General features: G+C 40.3%; 2 protein-coding genes across 3 annotated transcripts in view; one reads left to right on the top strand and one right to left on the bottom strand.

The window, feature by feature from the left end:
- The window catches only part of dennd4a (DENN/MADD domain containing 4A), a 27,396-nt gene extending 12,427 nt beyond the window's left edge, over nucleotides 1-14,969 (top strand). The window contains 21 exon segments of the mRNA XM_039809884.1: nucleotides 84-302; nucleotides 760-905; nucleotides 1,346-1,366; nucleotides 3,013-3,146; nucleotides 3,512-3,644; nucleotides 4,303-4,509; nucleotides 4,600-4,728; nucleotides 4,867-5,011; nucleotides 6,290-6,412; nucleotides 7,687-7,797; nucleotides 8,322-8,396; nucleotides 8,516-9,070; nucleotides 9,073-9,299; nucleotides 9,392-9,608; nucleotides 10,178-10,269; nucleotides 10,370-10,545; nucleotides 10,833-11,196; nucleotides 11,713-11,830; nucleotides 12,113-12,275; nucleotides 12,365-12,429; nucleotides 13,151-14,969. Of these exon segments, the coding sequence (XP_039665818.1) occupies nucleotides 84-302; nucleotides 760-905; nucleotides 1,346-1,366; nucleotides 3,013-3,146; nucleotides 3,512-3,644; nucleotides 4,303-4,509; nucleotides 4,600-4,728; nucleotides 4,867-5,011; nucleotides 6,290-6,412; nucleotides 7,687-7,797; nucleotides 8,322-8,396; nucleotides 8,516-9,070; nucleotides 9,073-9,299; nucleotides 9,392-9,608; nucleotides 10,178-10,269; nucleotides 10,370-10,545; nucleotides 10,833-11,196; nucleotides 11,713-11,830; nucleotides 12,113-12,275; nucleotides 12,365-12,429; nucleotides 13,151-13,287 (3,557 nt within the window). The 3' untranslated portion in view covers nucleotides 13,288-14,969.
- slc24a1 (solute carrier family 24 member 1) lies at nucleotides 14,726-21,515 on the bottom strand. Of its 2 annotated transcripts, XM_039809885.1 has the most exons (9): nucleotides 21,379-21,515; nucleotides 19,813-21,014; nucleotides 19,030-19,089; nucleotides 18,630-18,738; nucleotides 16,911-16,999; nucleotides 16,483-16,746; nucleotides 16,301-16,390; nucleotides 15,932-16,098; nucleotides 14,726-15,829 (listed from the first exon to the last, which is right to left on the bottom strand). In XM_039809885.1, the coding sequence occupies exons 2-9, from the start codon at nucleotides 20,854-20,856 to the stop codon at nucleotides 15,577-15,579; spliced, it is 2,076 nt and encodes a 691-aa protein (XP_039665819.1). In that variant the 5' UTR covers nucleotides 20,857-21,014; nucleotides 21,379-21,515; the 3' UTR covers nucleotides 14,726-15,576. The 2 variants fall into 2 exon arrangements, with proteins under 2 accessions (XP_039665819.1, XP_039665820.1); XM_039809886.1 differs by lacking the exon at nucleotides 19,030-19,089.

Here is a 21,515-nt window from a genome sequence, read left to right as displayed (position 1 = left end):
AGTTCTGTGGTTTTTAATAAGCAATTATTTGTTGACAGGTTGTGATTATTTATTCTACATAATCTACTGTTGTGTGCTCTCAGGTGGTCAGTTGAACCGGGAAGATGTGCAGATGGAGCACACAGTAACTGACAATGAGCTCAACGGTGGGAAAAGCCTCCACACTTTGGAGCTGGAGATCCAGGAGGCCTTCCTGCGCTTCATGGCGGCCATCCTACGAGGCTACCGCTCCTACCTGCTGCCCATCACCCAAGCCCCCTCTGAGAAGACCACCGATGCCAGCTCCCTCTTCGACATCCAAGGTACATTTCAGTCTCATTCTGCAATGTTATAGCCTACTGTATGCAATCACAAAAACACGCTGACAAGCAATTGTTGTCGTGGCTATACGTACGTGATTCAGTGCTGGAGCAGGTCAGGGGGTTAAGGTCTGAGTGCTGCTGCATGACAGTTTGTTCTAAATCACTGCTGTAATGACTCTGGAGATTTAGCTTAAGCCTCAGTGGATATTAGGCTTGGATGACAAATCGGAGAAACCGTCATAATTAATAGCACAATGTCCTGCACATCTATGTGCTCTTATGCAAGCGGCACAGCAGAGAACAAATTGTTTCATACCACAGTATTCACTTCCTATAAATGTTGGTCTGCATGTTGACCCCACAGATGTTCTGAAACCGCTTGATAAATTAATGTTTTATAATCCAATATTAATGCCCACTTGTCATGTTTGTTTACACAATGTGTTTTGTTTCATAGGCTTCCTGAAGAGCAGAGACCGCTCCCACCAGAGGTTTTACTCCCTCATGACCAAGACTCAAATGTTCAGCCGTTTCATAGAGGAGTGCTCCTTTGTCAGTGATAAAGATGCCAGCTTGGCTTTCTTTGATGAGTGTGTTGATAAGGTGAGATTTGCAGCAAATTTTTACTATGGATTTTCTGTGTCAGAGACAATTCATCAGAAGAACTGCATCATTCTGCTGTGTAGGAACAAATGCTCCAATAACAATATGTAGTCTGGCCTCCACCCTCTTCTTGCAGAGAGTCATTTAGAGGGAAGATTAATCACATTCTGTCCTCCCATTTAAGATGTCTTGTTAAGGTCTTGGTTTAATTTGAAGGAGTAATAAACACTACACCATCTCCAATGAGCTGCTTATTAACATCATCGCTGTAGTCTTTTCTCAAATATAATTCCCCCTGTTCTTTTAGTCCTTTTAAAAAGTGATTTTCTGTCTTATTTTGTGCTACTTCTATTGCTATCCTCCTTATCTTCTTCTTCACTGTTTTTCTGCCTTTTTTCTTTCCTGCTGCTCTGTTTGTCATCATGGCTTCTGCCTGGTAGCTATTTACCACTGCAAGCAAGGTAAGCTATTAGAGCTTGTGTTGTAATTTAAGCCTTTTATGTTTGTGACAGTAAAAAAAAAAAAACATTCTGACTTTTATCCCTTTTTTTAGCTGTAGTAGAATCAGGTATGAATCCAAGTAAAGTGTTTTCCGTTGTTCTTAGTGCGTGACTCAGCTCAGAGTGTTTTGTGTGGCTATGTGTTCTGAATAAATCAGAGTGAGGGGAAAAGGGAGCAGAGCTAAAAGTGCAGGAGAGGCCTTTAATGTGAGGCTGTGCATTATCTGTCAGTGTGTGTCAGCAATCTGCATTATTGAACCAGGTGCCATTAGAATGAACCACACAGAGAGGTTATGCAGAACTGATATAGACATGCCATCCAGGTGATGCTGAGACAGTGAGATTAATTATTTGTGCTTGCCTTTCGCTAAGATGACTGTGCACTATCCAGACTCTGAAAGTCACTCTGAAATATAACAGAGAAGAATGACAAAGGAAGACAAAGATGGAGGCGATAATCCTTACTTGTCGTAATGTTGTGAGTTTTGTTGTTGAAATCCCATGGGATGTGGACTAGTCCTTGCTCATTGTCAGTGTGAGGGTTAGTCATTTGGTGATTTGACAGCTTTTATTAACACAGTCTGCCTACACGTTTTGTAACACACACACTAAAAAACATCGACCTCTCCTCCAAAAAAAAAAACTCTCTGTGCTTGCAAACTTGTGCAATCAGGAAGTCACATTTACATCCTGCATAAACAGTGGGAAGTCCTGTACGAGTGTTCATTGCGGTTATTATTGAGAAGTGGAAGCATTGATTCATTCAGTGTCAGTGCTGCTGAGGTTGACAGAGAGTGTGTGATTGAGAAAGACCTCTTGAGTGTAAGAGGAAGGGCAAGTGGAGAAACTCTGAGCAGAATCAAAGCAAGGGCAAATAGGTCAGTGACAGTTAGTTGACTGAATCATCCACTTGACTGACTGGAACAAACCCTGTAACACAGTAGCACTGGGGAGCTATTCAGCTGCTGCCATAATATTAACGTTTTTGTGAAGCTCATGTCCGAGATAAGCCGGTAATCAATTTAGATAAGCCAAGTGAATGCACATCAGCATAGCAGGCCTTTTATGATCTCCCAGGCAGCTATTCAGTAGTGATTTTCTCTTTACCTTGCCATGCAACACAAAGGAATGGTACTGCTGTTGTTCTCAGAAAGGCAGAAAGACAGTGGAGCTTTGTACACGTTTCTCCATACAGCAGATCAGTCAGTCAGTTCTGAGCTGAAAGAAATGTGGCAAGCACTCCTGCAAAAACGGTACAGTTTAATGGGCTAATGTCCCTATAGCAAGATGGCATACATTGTGTCCAGGTCATTGCAGCCTGGATTCATTTAGTCTTTGGGGAGTCATAGGATCAAGCCCCTGCCTTGGTAGTGCCCTTTAGATAAATAGAGTGGGGACACGGGCCATATTTCTGTAGATGGATCATTACTGGCATCTGTTTGTCCTCACTGACCCTCATGTCTGATCTGATCTGAGGGCTCATACAGTATCAGATGCCCATAAGCCCCCATGCACCACTAGCATCTATAGATTTGTGTAGCAAAGCTAAGAGGAAAGAACAGAGGGAAGAATAATGATAAATGTGTTTTTTTTCTCTTGTAAACCAGATGGACAGTGAGCGACCAGAGGAAACCAGACTGATTGAACTGGATGAATCCCACCGCAGTGAGCACACGGTCTATATCAACCCTCCAGAGCTGCCTCCACTACCACAGGGAGAAGAGCATCCTCTGTGCTATAGGTACTACACTGCAGATCAATCTCTACGATAGATACAAGACAGGCTGTTTGACTATTTTACTCGTACACAGGCACACACGTCAATAGCACTTCTCACCCACACTCAGTAAACATAATGCAGCTCCTGAAGGAGAGACATAGTGTAAATTGCCTCTGTTGTTGTAGACATTGTCATTGCTTCAGGGCTTTGTGATTATTTTGAGCCAGAACACATCACTTTTGGATTCTTATGTCAGTGCTCAAGCTTCCAGTGTGTCAGAGCCAAACTACTGTGCAATGTCACTTGGCTTGCCAGTGTTTACGTGGGATTGATGTCTATTTCAGTGTATGTGTATATGAGTGAATATACAGTATGTCTTTCTGCAGCTACTCTGGGTTTCCTGTGCTGAATGCTGAGCTTCTGGAGCCGCTGGAGGGACCAAATCCTCCATCAACAGGCCTGGCCTCACGCCACAGCAGCCCAGCCAGCCCTACGGCCATCTTTAGGCGTTCTAAACAGGTCAGCCGTATGAGTAGTGAGATTTTTTTTTTTTTATTGTTCTAGAAAGACCATGACATACAAAGACCTTCATCTTTCATTTTTGTTATAGTGAAACCATAGGATTATAAACATCAATATGTTAAATGTATTGCAGTAGCAGTTTTTGGCACGGGCGAAGCGGGCAGTCGCCCGGGGGGGCATTTTTCATGACACATGGGGACGGCACGAGCACTTAAAAAAAAAAAAAAAAAAATCCTCTGCGCCTTGAAGCCAAATGTCTTCAAAGGAATGAAACGTTGATAATAAAGAACAGTGATTTAATAGCGATAAAGGGATGGTGCACTCCCAGGCCCTATAGTGGTCTTTGCTCCAGTCTGGCACCGGACACCATGTGATGCCATCCAGCTCTGCAGCTCGGCGAGCTATTTAGGATTCACAAGGAGGAAGGGGGTCTCGCCCAGGGTGTAATTCAATGTCGAACCGCCACTGATGTATTGTCAGATCTGATCCTTATTTGTTTCTTTTTATGTTTGCAATTTAAAGAGTTAAGCTCATTTTACTTCTGCATTCTTTCTACATAACTATGGTTACGGTTATAAAAAATGAATGCAAAATGAATATCAAAATCTGCTAAAGGATGATACATTATCTCTACATGTGATCTTTTTTATCCCAGGAGATCAAATCAGCTCAAAGGATGGCCAAAACCTATTCATCTATGCCTCAGATGTGGTCTAAGTGTCTGCTGCGCCACTGCTATGGCCTTTGGTTCATCTGCCTACCAGGGTTTGTTGGCACCTGCCATTCAAAGGTGCGGGCTCTGCGTACAGCTTACGATGTGCTGAGGAAGATGCAGGACAAGAAGTTGCAGGCTCCAGATGAGGTAGGGAAATGACTAAGTATAAGACAACCCCACAACTCCATATTTAGTAGTGTAGAATAATTTTGTAAATCCTGATGTTTTCTGTCCAAGGTGTGTTACCGTGTCTTGCTGCAACTGTGTGGGCAGTACAGCCAGCCAGTCCTTGCTGTCAGGGTGTTGTTTGAGATGAAGAAAGCTGGAGTTCAACCCAACGCCATTACCTATGGGTACTACAACAAGGTGTGTGCTCTTTGTATCTACTCTACATACAGTAAATACAAGGAAGCAATAAACAAGCTAATCTGACTCTAAATTGAACACTTTAGTGTAAGTCTGACATCGTATGACCACATATACTGTACATGTTCACTGCTCTAGGCGGTGTTGGAGAGCACCTGGCCCTCCACCACCAGAGGAGGCTACTTTTTGTGGGGAAAGCTGAGAAACGTGGTCCTAGGTGTGCTCCAGTTCAAGCAAGCGGGGAGAAAACAACAGACGCCGCACAGAGACCCTCATCTTTCAGGTAAGAATACTAATGGGATACATTATATTTAATATATATTATTACATTTTTTTACTGATATCTAATATCTGGTATCCCATATTTTCCATGTTAATTTTGGCTGATAACACTACTTACTTATACAAGCATCTGGTGAAAAATGCTCCCCACAGTCATCACTTAAGTTTATAGAAATACACAGAAAGTATGAACTTGGATTTATTTATTTCAAATTGGCTCGTCATATATCGCAAAGATTTTCAGCCTGAAATCCGAACTCTTACTAACATATAAATTCACTGCGATTGATCAACCATAACATATTTTAAACATATTGCCCAAATGTCATTATGATATCTGACACATTATTTGATGCACTCCCTCCATCAAATACTAACACAGACACCACTAGTCTTTGTTTTATACCCAAGACTAATCAGGTCTTAAATTGCTTGAGATTGCATTAAGTTCAGTGGTAATTACTTTTTAATTGTGCACAAATTCAGTAAATGAGAGACTGAAAGTATAGGATTTTTCTGGCTCCCTGTAGTTCTTAATGAATAGACATGTAAATGAGTGTGATCTGGTGTGAGCGGTTGCTTCTTTAAGGCTTCTTTCCTGGTCTCCTAATAAGGTTTGTCCCAACTCTAGCCTCACCCAGAATATATCGTACCCAACCTGCATTTCTTTAATGACTCCAATTAAACAGAGTGAAGAGGTTTTTCCTCCCCAGCAGTCACAGCACACAGGTTGCTCTTGATGCCAGTCCCTAATTCCCACAACAGCCCAGTTAGACTATCATTACCGTAATGACATAGTGTGAGGGGCTTTAAAGAAAACATCATGCTTTACATCATATACTCTAACCTTGTTCTTTTGATTGTTGCTGTGAGTACATTTTGATTTCATTCACTTCCCAAAGAGAATTCTATTCACATGACAAAAATGGCAATGTGATCATGTTGAGGAGCAAGATTCTTTAGTTATTTAATAAATTACTCTTCATTGAATTTACAATTGGTGAACTGAAAATGGACAATTTAATTTGTTCAACCTTGATTTTGCTCCCCTTTTAGTTAAAAATAAGACACTTTCAGCACTCTGGTATCTTTATATGTTGTTCAAGTACGATGACAGCTATGTGGCATTCAAAGCATTCCTGCATCTTTGCAGTGGATGATAACGATTACAGCACTATTCAGTGATTGTTTTTACAGAGCTTTTATACCAGCTGGGTTCTGGTCTTTTAATCCTAATCATTTGTTTTAAACGTCCTCTCCCTTTTCTGTTATCTCTCAGACGGCAGTGATCTTGACACAGTCAGTCATGGCAGTTTGGACAGTACTAATGACTCTGCTGAGCGCACTTCTATCGACACTGACTTCACTAAAATGGACTCTAGTGATGATGGATTTAGTACAGGTAGGAAACCACAGTTTTGCTTCTTTCTCCTTCAAACTATTTCACTATCATCCTTTGATTGTGTCACCACTGCTCCTCGTGTCTCAGCTTCACTCTGGAAAAATCTAATTTTAATTTGATTTAATTCACCTCCTTAAAAGTAGCAAAACCACATGAATCATAAACCTTGATTTTGCATTTCTCTACTTTAATGTCACTGTACTACTAAGAAATTGTTTTGATGTCATTGTACATTCTGCTTTTCGTCAATCACCTGACACCCAAAGAAAGAAACCAAAGTCTGCAGTACCAAGAAATGCTTCAAAACCGTGTTAACTTATGGCAAACGAGACCAAGAAGTGGCAAATGTTACAGCAGCTCATCTGGGCAGTGTAAATTAATACATAAATAACACCATCAAGTTAATATTTAAATTTGTTTTTTAAATAACAAATGCTAAAATGGCTAATTACATTCCAATGGCCTTAAAAAGTGATTAGGGAAAACGTAAACTAAAGCAATCATTGGAGGCACATTCATAAAATATTTGCAGGTGATGGGTAACAATAATCTGCACAAAAAGATGATAAAAACTGCTTACAATTAATCTCTTTACCTGGACTCAAGCGAGAAAGACCATTTGTGGATAACACATTGCCATGTCTATGTAGAATAAAAGAAAAGAGAAAAGATAGCATCACACAAGTATGTCTTTTTGCAAAAAATGTAATTTAGACTTTGACAGCAAATAGATTTGTTGCCTTGGGGACACTTTCTTAGTTTCTTCTTCAGCCCTTGTCCTCACATTATGACTAATGTACTGTAGAGAAAGGACAGTCCAGATAACAGGGCTCATAATGGTCTATCAGCAGCATTAAGCTAGAACAATATCATGGACTTGAATCTGGCTAACAACTTTTTCTTATCCCCAAACAATTGAATAAAGCAGAAATTCTGTGAGAATATAACAAATCACAGTAGAAGAGGTTTGTACTCATTGCTGCAGTTTGACCTTGTGAATATGATGCAAGTTTTCAAACACTCTATTCCTCTCCTGCTGCTCCTGTTTTTCTATTCTGGGAGTGTTGTGTGCTGTAAGCTACAGTGTAGGGAATGTTACCGCACTCTGTTCAAAACTCTCAGATAAGCTGTCACTTATAAAGCAATCCACGCAGACGAAATAACTGTTTTTTATTCGCTCAGCTCTTTCTGAAAGAAAAAACTTACCAAGGATAAAAGCTACAACTAAATAACTCGCTGTTTTTCAGAAGAGTAAAGCCTCTTATCTTTTTCAGGTGGACAGTCAGACCAGGGCTATGATTCACTATCCAAAGAGGAGGAGAGGATGTGCAGCAGAGAGAGTGACAACACACTATCGGTGGAAGACAAAGGCCAGAGGCAGTCCAGTGAGTTATTGACTAGCTTCTATCTCTAATCTCTGACACTTTAGCTACCCTTTCTGCAGGAGTGAATCACTGCTTACTTGCAGCAAAATGAACGCTCTCTCTTTAAAAGCTGGGGTATCAAGTGTGGGTGTTCTGTACTCTCCCCTCGTCCATTTGCTGTTATATTTAGATGTTTTTGAGAAACAGATTCTGTTGACGGATGATTGTGTTATGTAAGCAGGTGATTGTTTGCATGACAGGATTTGTCTTGAATTTAGTTGCTAATAACAACATGCCGTGTCTGATGCAATCACTGTTCCAGCTTTAGTGTTAAATAGTCCTTACTAATTGGTGTGAGTATTTCATCAGTGACTTAATTGCTTACTTGATTTTTGGAATACAAGACAGACATATTTTAAGATTAACAGCTGTCCCTGAAAGACCCACCAGCTGCCAGTTCTACTCTTTTTTTATCCCACTGTTACAGCTGATTTTAGAGATTTTGATCTATCTCCTTAACGATTGGGTGTCATTAAAATCTCCAGCACCTGAGACAGAGGTTCCAATCTGCGGCATCTCTCCTTCTACTAGAAGCTATAAACCCACAGATGTCAGTACAGGTAAGTTTTATTTACAAAGAAGATTCTCAAAAAGCCATTATGATTGTGTATAAAAGCTACAGATCTCAGTCTTACCGTGTGGGTACTGAATGTTTTTGCCACATATGTTTTTGTCACAGGCAATGGCAACAGGTTGGTTTCCAGACCATCTAGTGACACCATTCTGTGTGGAGTTCTGCCAAAGAAAGAGAGGCCAAAATCTCTGGACTTGTCTGGTGGACAAGGAAGTCTAAGACTCACTGTCCCTCACCTTGGCTCAACAAAGCAGCATTACCTAGCTGGTGACAGACTGCACGAGGTAGAAGAAGAGGAGACAGAGACTGATAAACAGAAACCTTTGGTGGAGAGAAGTATCTGCTGCAGCGGTGCAGTGGAGAGGCCAGGTGTGTCTTTAGAGAGGAGTGTCAGCTGCAGTGATGGGACTGTGAGGAGAACGGGTGTTGAGAGGGGGTTTGATCCCCTGTCACTGATGGCGACAGATGCGGTACAAGAGTGTGACCGGGAGAACAGTGGCACAAACACAGCCCGCCGCGACCTCGCTGAAGAGATTGAGATGTACATGAATAATGGAAACAGCCCTCTGAGCAGCCTTAGCATCGTCTCCATTTCACACTCTCCACGGCCCTGCTCCAACACACAAAAACCCACTGTCGGAATCAAAGAGAATTCGCAGGTCATCGCCCCTCTCTTCCTCTGGCTGTCTGTACCAAAAACAGGGAGAGGCCTTCCTCCTTGGTGTCACCCTCATCACCTTCTCCCTCCTCCTCATCATTCTCCATGGACTCACTGTTCACGCCAACTCTGGACATCTTCAAGAGTAGCGTCATATCAGCAGGGAAGGGCGTGGCTGAGAAGGCTAGCCGTTTCTACTCTCGTCTGTCCTCCCAGACTTCATTAACACAGGTAGGTGGTGCATTTCTGCTAACTAATATTCCCAATTTAACTGCTGAGAAAACTACCTCCATGATGATGTTTTTCTTCCCCTTGTACTGCAGGATGCAAACTGTGACCAGATTAGTGTATCCTCGCTGACCTCAGGAGAGGCAGACTGCTCCTCGCTGCTTGATCATGACTCCTGTCTGGATCCAGATGGCTTTACCTCCCCCCAGCACGGCAGTGTTTCCCGACTCAGGAGGAGCCCGGTTGTGGGTCATACCAACCTGGGCAGCCCCAGCACCCCCAATAGAGTGTTCAGACACAACTCCTTCTCTGGTTTGTTGCACATCCTCAGTCCGTATAACAAATATTGCTGGAATAATTAATAATAATTAAATAATAAAGATTTTTTTTTTTGTTGCTTAAAGCAAACAACACAATCCACATTTTGTTAAAATAGTTGGCAGCCTCGATCTCCGATGTTAAAAAGTCACGGCTTACAGCCACGCTTGTTAAATTGCTGTTTTAACTGCAGCGTTGTATTGGTTCCCTGCAAAACACATCTTGATGATCTAAATTTAGAGTAAGAGCAGGGCTTTGTAATGGAGAGCGCCGGGTGCTCTCTGCGAAACTAGGCCAGCAGGCGGGAGGGCTGATTCAGTGTGTAGGCTGCTCTACACCCAGCCACAGGCCCTATGCTAAACATAAACACGTGATGTATGCCCACTCCCAGACACACCAATGTGAAACACAGATTGGCTAAACCTGCACAGCAAAAAAAAAAAAAAAAGTCCACTGATTGTACACTTTGAAAAATGATTCGCTGCTTCATTTTGTTTTTCCACTTTTGCACAATTAAATGCAGATATGTATAGCCTAATTGTATAATCCTCCATTGTATCCAGGTGGTTTGGCACTTGCTTCTAAAACCCCTCACACTCCAGATTCCTCCCCCGACACCAGCCGATTCCAACCCGCTCCCAATTACACCATAGAGGTAAATTGCTCTTATATAAAACTATCTTATCAATCACTCCTCTGTAGACTGACACAGATTGTCATGATTGAGTCTTACACTCTGCTGCTTTTTGTTGTAGGTGTTGATGTCCAGCTGTTCACTTTGTAAGACGTGTGACTGTCTGGTGTATGATGAGGAGATCATGGCTGGCTGGACAGCAAACGACTCCAACCTCAACAGCACTTGTCCCTTCTGCGGCACAGCCTTCCTGCCTTTCCTCAATGTGGAAATCAAAGACCTGAGACCACTCAGCAGGTAAATGCTCCCTTTACACAGACCAGTATTTACACAGTATAAATGCACATAAAATACAGAAAAGCTTTTAACAATTAATCAGGTGTGTCCATCATTTTACACTGAATTCACTGAAAATATGAGGTTTAATGTCTTTGATCTCTAATACTAGATTGTCTATTGTTATAGTGGCTAGCTGGCTTTTTTTTCTCTAGAAAAGTCACACACAGGTGCACACACACTCAGACACAAAATCTTTTTTATCCCTGTGGCCTCTTTAAACAGATCCACTCTGTGTCTTCCCTCAGGTCTTCTGTGGAAAGTAATCCTGTTAATGAGGAGGTCACGTTGCCGACTCTCAATCCAGAGGCCAAAATGTCTGCAGCAGACTGTGCAGCTCAGTCATCTGCAGCTACCCCCCAGAAGCAGGGGAGCAGCGGGAGTGCTGGGCTGGCTCCGGTGACGGTGCCCTACCTGAGCCCTCTGGTTCTGTGGAAGGAACTGGAGAGCCTGCTTGTAAATGAGGGCGACCAGGCCATCTCCTCCCCGTGTGTTGTCGACCAACACCCCATCGTCTTCTGGAACCTCGTGTGGTACTTCAGAAGGCTTGAGCTGCCGAGTAACCTGCCGGCTCTTATCCTGGCCTCCCAGCACTGTAGCCATGGAGACCAGGTAAACATACAGGTGTCTGTCAAGCTCACCCACAAATAGTTGCGTGTGTAGATTGACCCATTAACCATAAAGCCATCATTTTAAAGAAATAGTTTTCTCTTTTGGAAAATACTCTTTTTTTACTTTGTTGCCATTAGTTAGATGTGGATATGGATATCACACTCATAGCTGTATGAAGCCAGAGAGAGTGGTATTGACCTTCTCATCTCATTTTCGGCAAGAAAGCAAATTAGCGTTTTTCCCAAAATGTCAAACTATGCCTTCAAACCTTCTATATGTATGGTATAAAAAAATCCAACTTTGGTGACTCCTAGTGGTAGTTTAAAAAAAAGGACAAAACAGAGTGCTGCATAAAGTCAGCACATCGACCATACCAATTTTCACTGTCTCTTTATTTATTTTGGTCAAATGAAAAACTAAATACTTTTACAGATATAATAACATTAAAATTCTACCTGTAATGGCTGTAACATACAAAGTAAGGGATTCATCTTTCAATCGTTTTACCCCTTACAGACTCCTCAGAGCGTTTCATCCGAGGATAGTAAGCAAGTGCTTGTGAGGATTATGTGGGACAACCTGAAGTTACACAAAGACAAAGTTCAACCCTGCTATGTCCTGTGGAACACACATTGTAAGTCACTAAAGTATTAACTTTAACAGATTGAAGTATAACATGTTTTTTGAAATTATTTTTAGAAAATTATTCTGTTAGCAAGTTTGATCAATGTCAGATATTTACATGTAAATTAAATAATGCATATGAAGTAACTAGAAAATCATGCATAATTCAGTTCAGGACTAGTCAGACTTAGTCATGTCGTTATTATCAGTGCTATAGTTTCAAAATTGAGTTTGACTGATGGAGATGAATGGGCCTTTGATCAGGGTGACTTTTATCTCTTGTTCTTTGCAGGTGCAAACTCCTTGGTTCGCTCTGGGCTGTGTGAAGAGGGCCAGCTCTTCACTGTGGAGCTACTGCAGGGTTTTGTGAGGAGCATTAAGAAGAGTGATGTCTATCAGCCCATGAGCCAGATCATCCAGCTGTTGGGGCCAGAGCTGGGTTTTAAAAGACAGAGGTGAGAAGATAAAGAGTTTAGTGTAAAGCCGTGTGTGAAAGATGAGATGAATGGAAAGTCTAATTGTTTTTCTTTTTTCTCTCAAAAAGGAGCCTATACCGAGATTTATTATTCCTTGCTCTTGTGGCTTTGGGAAAGAACAACATTAATATCAGTAAGTCCAAAAGCATGATATCCTGTTTTTAGACATGTTGCTGTTTGTCTGTCACTCGGTCCACCACTTTGGTCCAGACTGAAATATCTCAGCAACTGTTTTATGGATCGCATGAAATTTGGCACAGATAGCCATTGTGCCCAGAGGATGAATCCTACTGACTTTTCCTCTAGTGCCACCAGCAGGTCAAAGTTTTCATTTATCCTGTGAAAAATAATATGTACCAGATGGATTGTTACAAAATTATGTACAGAAATTTATTTTCCACTTAGGATGAATCGTGACCACTTTTGTGATCACCTGACTCTAACTCCATCATCAGGTCAAAATTTCAATTTGTCCAGTACTTGGTGTTTAGACCAAATACCTGCAAAACTAATGACATTCCCGTCAGCCTCAGCTGTACTTTGTGTTTAGTGCGCAATTAACAAATATTAGCTTGGTAACATGCTAAACTAAGATGGTTTACCAGGTTAAACATTATACCTGATAATTAAATGTCAGCATTTTAGTATTGACCTTGTGGGCCTGTTAGCATGCTGACATTAGCATTTACCACTGCACTTAAATACAGCCTCACAAAACATGTTATGCTATCATGGCTGTAGACAAGTACTTTTACTTTTTATACAGATGCTAAAACTGTTATTTTCTTACGTTATAAAATACGTGCTACACCATATTATGTCCACATTGTTAACTGACCATTAACTCTTTGCAGATGCTTTTGACCGGGAGTACAAGTTGGCATATGATCGCCTCACCCCCAACCAGGTTAAACTGACACACAACTGTGACCGACCCCCCGGAGCAGGGGTCATGGAGTGCAGGAGGACTTTTGGGGAACCAAGTCTGTAAACTAGTTCTCTTCTTTTGCCCCATTATATTTTTCCTTCACGTTCCCTGTTACTGTTTTGTCGGTCTGCTCCTCAGACTCAGGACCAGCTCACCTGAATGGAGCACAGAGCTCTTAAGCACAATGTGAAAATGACACTTAATATAAAGCAACTGCCATGCATTTCTTGTATACTGTTAGAGGTGAGAGGCCTGGAGTGACGAACTTGTGTTTGTAAATAATTAGAAAATCCACTGTATTTTCCATATAATTATTAATGTTTGTACAGTTATTATACAGTCCACAGTACAACTGTGGACAACTGTTTCAGTTGAAGCTGTGAGTAAGTATGTAAAAGTAAGTGTATGATCACGTTGTTGAAATTCACAAGTGGTCCTGGTGACCTTGTCATGACTGCTGTTGAGTGTGTGTATAATCAGTCCTTGCTTTTAGACATTTGAGTTTTTACAAAACACTTTGACAAGATGAGCTTGCCATTCATTCTCATTTATGTAATGCTGTGGCCCAGCAGCATACGCTTAAATGGCTTTTTATTTGGCAGCTGCAGGACTTACTGCACTGTTGATATTTTCATTACATGCAGTGAATGAAAGCAAAGAAATTCCTCCTCATCTGCACCCTGTACTCATAGCAGGACCATGATCATGATCATATGCCTGAATACACTAAACTAGACAGTAACATAGAAAAAACAGTACCATTATAAAACATATTTCTAAATCATGAAGGGAGTACTCAATGTTTTTGTATATGCACAATGTTTATTCGTTATCCTTTTTTGTACAATGTACCAAAAGAACCCAAAAGGGAATAGTACTAAGATTTATTTACAGTTTTTTAAACAATACCTTTTTAATGTAAGGATTTATGTTATATGGGACCACAAAGGATAGATTTCCTTAAAAACAGTACAATCAAACTAATAGTAGATGAATAAAAACAAAATGTTTTCTGTTGGTTTAATCAACACATTTTTTTTGATAGAGAAATTAATTTATACAATAATGGATCTATAAATATGTAGTATTTGTATATTTTCTTTAGGTATTCACTGTATAGTGTAGATGTCAGTTTTAGACATTTGGATAACAGTGCACTATTTAATGTGACATACAGCAAAAAAAAAAGGCATTTCAAATTTCTTCGATGATTGTGCACGTTTCTTTGCACTGGGTATATTAATATGTTAATGTCAAAGGTGTTACGTTAAGACAACAGCTCTGACCTGCCCTAATTCAAAATCACTTCCAATAATGAGTGTGATGGTTCACTATGTTAATATTGTCTTTCACTTTTAACTGACAAAAGCCTGCCTGGAATGGTAGTAATGTGATGCCGCTCTACAGCTTATTACTGGACTTCACCACAATAAATTATGATGATACGATGCTGGATAAGACAAGGCTGTGTGCTTGGAATAAACACCAATATCACAGTATGTAAATTTGCATTTTAATCACCTTGTAAGTTGGGACGAAAACAAACAAACACTGATGACCAAAACATTTGATGTTTACATGTTGTTTACACAATTTGTCAATTTAAACAATGTTTATGAAGTATTATTTTTCATTTGTAACACAGATACTAATTTGTATGATTTTTATATAAAAAAGAAATCAAATGTCTTCTTTGGCTGGATCTATGGTTTGCTTTCATTTATGAATAAACACATTTATTCTAAGGAAGTCAAGTTTGATTATTTCCAAAGTGCTATTGCTATGCCTGACCTTTTTATAAAAACTGATATGCATGAAAGAACAGTGAGTTCAAGAATGCTCAGGTTCTCTTTAATGTTAATGTTGTGTGTACTTAAATATTACACAAATTCACATTTAGAAACCACATACATTTTCCAAAATGTGCACACATTCTAGATTTCTAGTTACATTCTGTAGACGCTGTATTGTAAACAGTGAAAAAATATTTAAAAAAAATTATTATTATTAATTATTATTATTATTATTAATAATAATAAAAATGTGTGTTCGTGCTTATACACTTAGCTACACTATATTAGTCAATAGTTCTGCGTCTTTTTGTATTAAAAATGTATGTAAAAGCTGCCATTGTTACTTAAAGTGAGTGTGTAACAAGTTCTAGAAAATGTAATGTGTATTGTTGCTGACATACTGGACACATTTTACTGGCAGCAATGCGGAGCAACTAGCCTTCTGCACAGTTTCTACAGATATCCAGACCTATGCACATGTTATCTGTACATGTATGTATAAAACAGTTGTGCTTCTGTGAAGTGAAGAGAATGCCTGCTGTAGCTTCTGCTCACACATTCATATACTGGAAACTGGGCAGATAATGATGCGATCCTCCAGCATCACGCTAAGCACCAGGAAAATAAAGTAGAGCAGGAACATTGTGGAACCCAGCAACTTATTCATCTTCCACTTACAGGATGCAATGGAGATGATGGTAAAGAGGAGCATGATAAAGAGCAGCACGATGGTACAGAAGAGCCCGTTGCTGCTGACGGCCACTGGAGCAAAACCGTTGAAGGATGAGTACAGGAGCCATGGCACTGGAAGACTTAGAAACAAAGTGACAGGGCAAGAAACACAGAAATTTATTAACTGAGTGTTCATCAGCAATTCTTTTTCAATTGTAACACATCAGACTATTGGAGCTCACCCCACTGTGATGTCAAAGATGTTACTGCCCACTGAGCTGGACACAGCCATGTCCCCCAGGCCTTTACGTGCTACTATCACACTGGTAATAAGGTCAGGGATGGATGTCCCTGCAGCCAGGATAGTAAGGCCCATAATCTCCTCTGAGATGCCGATGGTCTCACCCACCTACAAGGGCAAGTTCGAAAGTGGATAAAAGCTAAATGGAAAATAACTTTTAAGTTTTTGTCAACATGACTGATTCAGGACACAATCTTTAATCAAATTATTTAAATTCAATTTAAAAAAAAATCACAATGCTTTGTCCCTGTGTGCACAATCAGAAAACATAATTCAAATTCCATGTCTAAATGTTACTACAGTAACTGACCTGATGGGCCCACCACACCATGAGGTAGGAGAAGATAGCAATCCACAGAATAGAGCCCAGGAAGGTGACCGCAAAGAATTTTCTCGATTTCTGTTGTACAAAGTAAGTGATGTAATAGCAAAACACAGTGTTGAGGCATTTAAGATACCACAGCTGACCTCAAAGATACGTCTGGTTCTTACCTTGTTGCGTACATCTGGAACTGTGAGCCACAGAGGGAAGATTATGGGTAGCAGGAAGAGGTAGGTGGCTTGTTTACATGGTGTGTCAGGCCAATCTAAAGACAGAGGTTCATCTTCTTTCTCCTCTTCTTTTTTCTTCCCCTCATCTTCATCTTCCTCCTCATCATCATTTTCTTCTTCACTGGACTCATCGCTGTCTTCATTGCTGTCATCTTCATCACTGTCAGAGCCTCCTGACCCATCATCTCCTGCTGGCAAATCCTCCTGAAGTATTGGGGAAAGAAATCATTATGGACAACAGTAGAAGCAGAGAAGAAAAAAAGACAAAAAAGGAGCAAAAAGCCTTAAGAGGCCTTTTGCCTAAAGTTGTAGCTCCATACATGACTTCTGGGCTTTATGATAACCACCAGGACATGGTTGGAGAGTACCTTATTGTCCTCTGGTTGATCCTTCTTCTCCGTTGCTGGGGCTGGGGCAGCCTCTGGCTCTTTGGTCGGCTCAGTTTTTCCTCTACCATCTGCGAAAGGAATCCCAAAAAATTACTTTTACTCATTCAGCTATCTGAAAATATTTTACTTGTCACCCACCTACATTAATTAGCAAAGCTGCATAAAATGATGCTAAAGACAAATTTTCCGTGTGGTTGGAATAAAGTTATCATGTATTATATTACATATATTGTATCACAGACATGTAATATTTCTGTTGTCACAGAACCTGTGTTGACATGCTAAAGCATTTTGGCTGTAGGCTTTTTTGCAGTCCTGGTGATAAGCAGCTTTCAGACTCTAAAAAAGAGCAGAATCTAAAAAACTGACTGAAAGACAGCTGATCAGTGACCGTTACATCCTTCCATGTTACCTTCAATTTGGTCTTGAGTTTTGCTCTCTGCCGTCCGTCTAGCCACATTATTCAGTGTCTCGGCCTTATCCTTAAATTTCTCTAAGAACATCAAACAACCTTATGAATTCTGTGATGAATTACTCAGTTGTGTGATAATAATTACAATAATCTCAGTTTCACTGTTATATGGAGGACAATCCCTATGCCTTACATGAGTTAGGCAAAGAGCAAAATACTGGCAGTATACCATCAAAAACAACAACAGTATTATAATCCTTACTGTAGCAAAGAGCTATGTTATGAGAGGAAGAGAGAGCTTTTCAAAGAAATTGTACAAGACAGGATTTTGCAAAACCAGTACATGAATTTCACTGCTTCTTTGTCATATTAGAAACAGTGATTGGTTTCCAATTGACAAATTGTTCCTTTTGACCAAATGTCTCAGATTGAATACACTCACCTCAAGCAAGCATAATTTATAGCAGAGGTTGATATAAATAACCATGTACACAGTATCAAACCGTCACATTGAAAGCATTTCTAACTTTCTTTAAAGATGTTTTCCATTTTAACTGGGCTCATTGCATACACATATTTGAATACCAAAATCATCTTTGTGTCTTTTACTTCGGAAGCACATCATTATCTAGGTAAGTTAAATAAGATATTTGTAATGTTGCTTTGAAGTGGGTTGATACAGGCTGATAGCTGTGATCCAGATTGTATAGGCTCATTCAAAAGCTGATTATTGTGCTGGAGTAGTGGAGTGTTTGCTGCCTGGAAGCCTTTCAGACGAGCAAACCAGGAGCCAGGGACACACAGGTACACAAACTGAGACATACATACCGTGGTCTTGCCTCAGGCAAACAGAGAGCTGTGAGATGATCCTAGTGTGAACAGTGAACACCATAGCACGATGCATTTTAAAGCTGCAGTAACCTTACTAACATATCAGAAAAACCTATTCGGGAAAACCAGAGCTTTAACTCAGCTGTGCAGGACCAGTCTGTTACCACATTGTTTACCCATCCAACAAAGGATCATAGTTACACCACAGCGATGTGTGTCCTAAAAATGGTGTTTATATTTCACTGTGGGCCTACACATGCATCCCTCCATAGACCAAGGTACGTATTTATCTGCTTAGTATCAATCTGGACTTAGTGCTGTCTTTATTTGGGACACTTTGCTAATCCATTTTACTATGAGAAGGATGTAGTTCCTAGACACTCATTACAAAAACACTTTAAGAGGCAGACAATGATCAATCATTAGTGCAATCTGTGTGCTGATACGGTACTCACCCTCTCCTACAGGATCTAATGTGTGGATCATAAGTTGGAAGATGGTGTTTCTCATGGTGCTGTTATGCAAAGAAGCTGAGCTTCCCCCTCGCTGAAGGGATGGCTTCAACTGGGAAAAGAGATGAAAGTCAAAATAGCTACTCACAATAACAGACAGTGACACATCAATGTTAAACAATCATACACTAGTGGAGGTCAGTATTTTTTCTTGAGAAGTGCATTGACATGTAACAGCACATAAAGGGAGGCTTGTTAACATGATGTTATGATGAACGGGACTGTAGAAAGGTTAATAATATGTAGAATAACATGTATATGAACAATGTGAGTGTCTATGAGGATGTTGCTTTCTATGTCTTTCTTTTTGCTGTATATTGGTTGGTTATTTGATTTTTTTTACCTTTAACTGACTCTTGTTCTCTGGAGCAGGATGGACATTATATTCAGGGTCCCCATTTGCCTGCATGCGACAATATTTTTTTTTACTGAAAATTGTTCATTGGTAGAGATAGACAAAATTAATTTCATTTTGGTAGAGCTTAAATATCAGTATATACTGTATACTATAATATTATACATTGCTATTTCACACATTGCACACTGCAGGTCTTGTTAGGGTTACATGTCTGTAAGAGATGGAGCTGTGTGTCGTGTATAGGATTATAATTTTGTAACATTATCCTTCACCCTGTTAAAAGAAAACACTATGGTTTTAATATATATGATGTGATATAGCATTTTTAACAGATTAAGTAATAAAAATATGTTTCTTATGAACACAGCTCCGGCAAATACCCAAAGTGAACACAAATACCGTACCTTTACGTTGTGTAAATTAAGCCTTAATCATACTTACCAGGGTTAACCACATTATATGTTGATGCTACAGTTTTTACAGAGCTGTAGCATTTATCTTCAATAACTGTATATATTGTTCTTTAAAGCTCCATAGCTTTGTTCTCAATTACATACCATTGCCACAAATAAGTATGCTAATATGCTAGCATAGGCAACTTTAGGCCAATGTCTGCAAACTGTTAGTAACTCTTCAGAGTTTCTTCCACATTTGAGAAAACACCCTGTGATATAAATTCCTAATGACAGACTCATTATTGTGTAAACTGAGGACATAAAAAAAATCTGATTTAAGAATAGAGTCATGTTTGGTCACAGGAGTGCTTACCTTTTCAGGGTTTTCCACAGCAATAATTCTGACAATGTTCTTGTTTTTGAGCAGTAGAGTCTTAATGGTCCGCTCTATTTGCACGTTGAACTTCATGAAAATTACATAGAGAGTGTAACAGGCCACCAGCATCATGCTCTCCCACCACATTATGACATTATCCAAGAAGAAGATGATGAGTAAGATTAGGCCAAGTATGTAGAAGGATACATCTCTGAAAAGTGGCCACCAGGTTAGATGTAGTACCTCCCGTGAAAACAAAGCACACATTCCAATCACAAACAAAATGTTGAAAACTGCTGAACCAACAATTGTGCCAATACCCACATTGCTGTGAGCGATGAAGACTCCTATCAAGGAGGTGAAAAGCTCAGGAGCAGAACCTCCAGCAGCCATAAAGGTGGCTCCTGCTACATCTTGAGAGATGGCTAACTTGTCTGTTATTACCCCCAGTGCAGGAACAAAGAACTCATCACACACAATTGCAAGTGAAATGAACATGTACATCATCCCAAAAATGTGGAGGATCACCCAGCCTTGTCTACGGTCTTCAATAGAGAAAATATCTTCAGGGTATTCACCCTTTATATGTGGAGCTTCACCAGGAGAAGCTGGAGTGATGGTGGTCACAGAAGGAGCTGGTGTGGGCGTGGGTGTCTCCAGTGGAGGCTCAGGGGCCACGTAGATGCAACGCACAATAGTCCGGTTTGTAGTTGGTGATGGTGGAGATTCAGTGGGGGTGGATGCTTTAAAATCTGAAGTTGTATCTGAATGATGTACACCATGCATCCCTGGTGTTGTTTGATCTGTGGGCTCTAATTCACGTGTTGCAGTGAGAGGTTCCTCCAGCCCCCGAGTCTCTACTGTAGCCTCCTCAACCCCCCCTGTTGAACCTTCTCCAAAGTCCTCTCCAATCTGAGGCATTGGCAAAGGCTTGTACAGTCTGGCGCTGATGGTCAGCTGGTAGAGGGTACAGAGAAAAACCCCAGAGAGAAGAAACAGGACCCGGCTCAGCTGAAGTCGCTTCCTTCTTGTACAATACATTTCCCTCCAAAGCGTTGTGATGCTACTGGCTATGGAGAATTAAGCTGCATTAATGGACTTTGGCAGAGGACAAGTCTAGCTCTCTCCCCAGCAGACCATGGGGTAACAGGATCTAAACTTTCAGCTGCGTTAGTCATGTCATCCTCAAATCTTCTTCCCTATTGTGAATGAAAAGAAGCATCAGAGACTAAATGACATTTAGACAGCAGGTGGCACAACAGTAGTATACATTTGAAAGTGTGTGAACTACTCAGACAATAGACCCGATCATTTAATAAATAATGTCTATCAAAGCATTAGTGAGAAGCTCATTTAGAAGTTGTTATGACTAATTTCTTTGCACGTTGGTTGTTTCTCCAAAATAGAATGCATAAAATAAGTGACAGATGAAAAACAAAACACAGATAAATAAATAAATGCACATTGACAGAAAAACTAAAATAAATGTCATGTGGTAAGGGGTTAGGTTAACATAAATCATGAAGAGAAGAAACAACACAATGCATTTTAATGCAGACTTACCACAAAACCAATGTCTGCAAAGTCAGGGGTGCAAAAATCTCCAAAAGCAGATTTCCACAGCTGGTTATTGTGGCACAAAGAAATTGTTGCCAATGACCACAGGGTTATGTAGGACACAGGATAGTGTTCACAATGGA

This window comes from Perca fluviatilis, chromosome 8 (genome assembly GCF_010015445.1).
Source record: "Perca fluviatilis chromosome 8, GENO_Pfluv_1.0, whole genome shotgun sequence".
Classification (NCBI taxonomy): domain Eukaryota; kingdom Metazoa; phylum Chordata; class Actinopteri; order Perciformes; family Percidae; genus Perca; species Perca fluviatilis.
The sequence above is the reverse complement of the archived record's forward strand: the minus strand, read 5'-3'. Positions and strand labels throughout refer to the sequence as shown.

Excerpts from the sequence above, each read along its gene's own strand:
- slc24a1 (XM_039809885.1), bottom strand. The coding sequence starts at position 20,856 with ATGTATTGTACAAGAAGGAAGCGACTTCAGCTGAGCCGGGTCCTGTTT. Across the intron at positions 16,099-16,300 it reads TGGTGTGGTGGGCCCATCAG|GTGGGTGAGACCATCGGCAT; the intron begins GTCAGTTACTGT and ends TTGCCCTTGTAG. Across the intron at positions 15,830-15,931 it reads ATCTTTGACATCACAGTGGG|TCTTCCAGTGCCATGGCTCC; the intron begins GTGAGCTCCAAT and ends TTTGTTTCTAAG.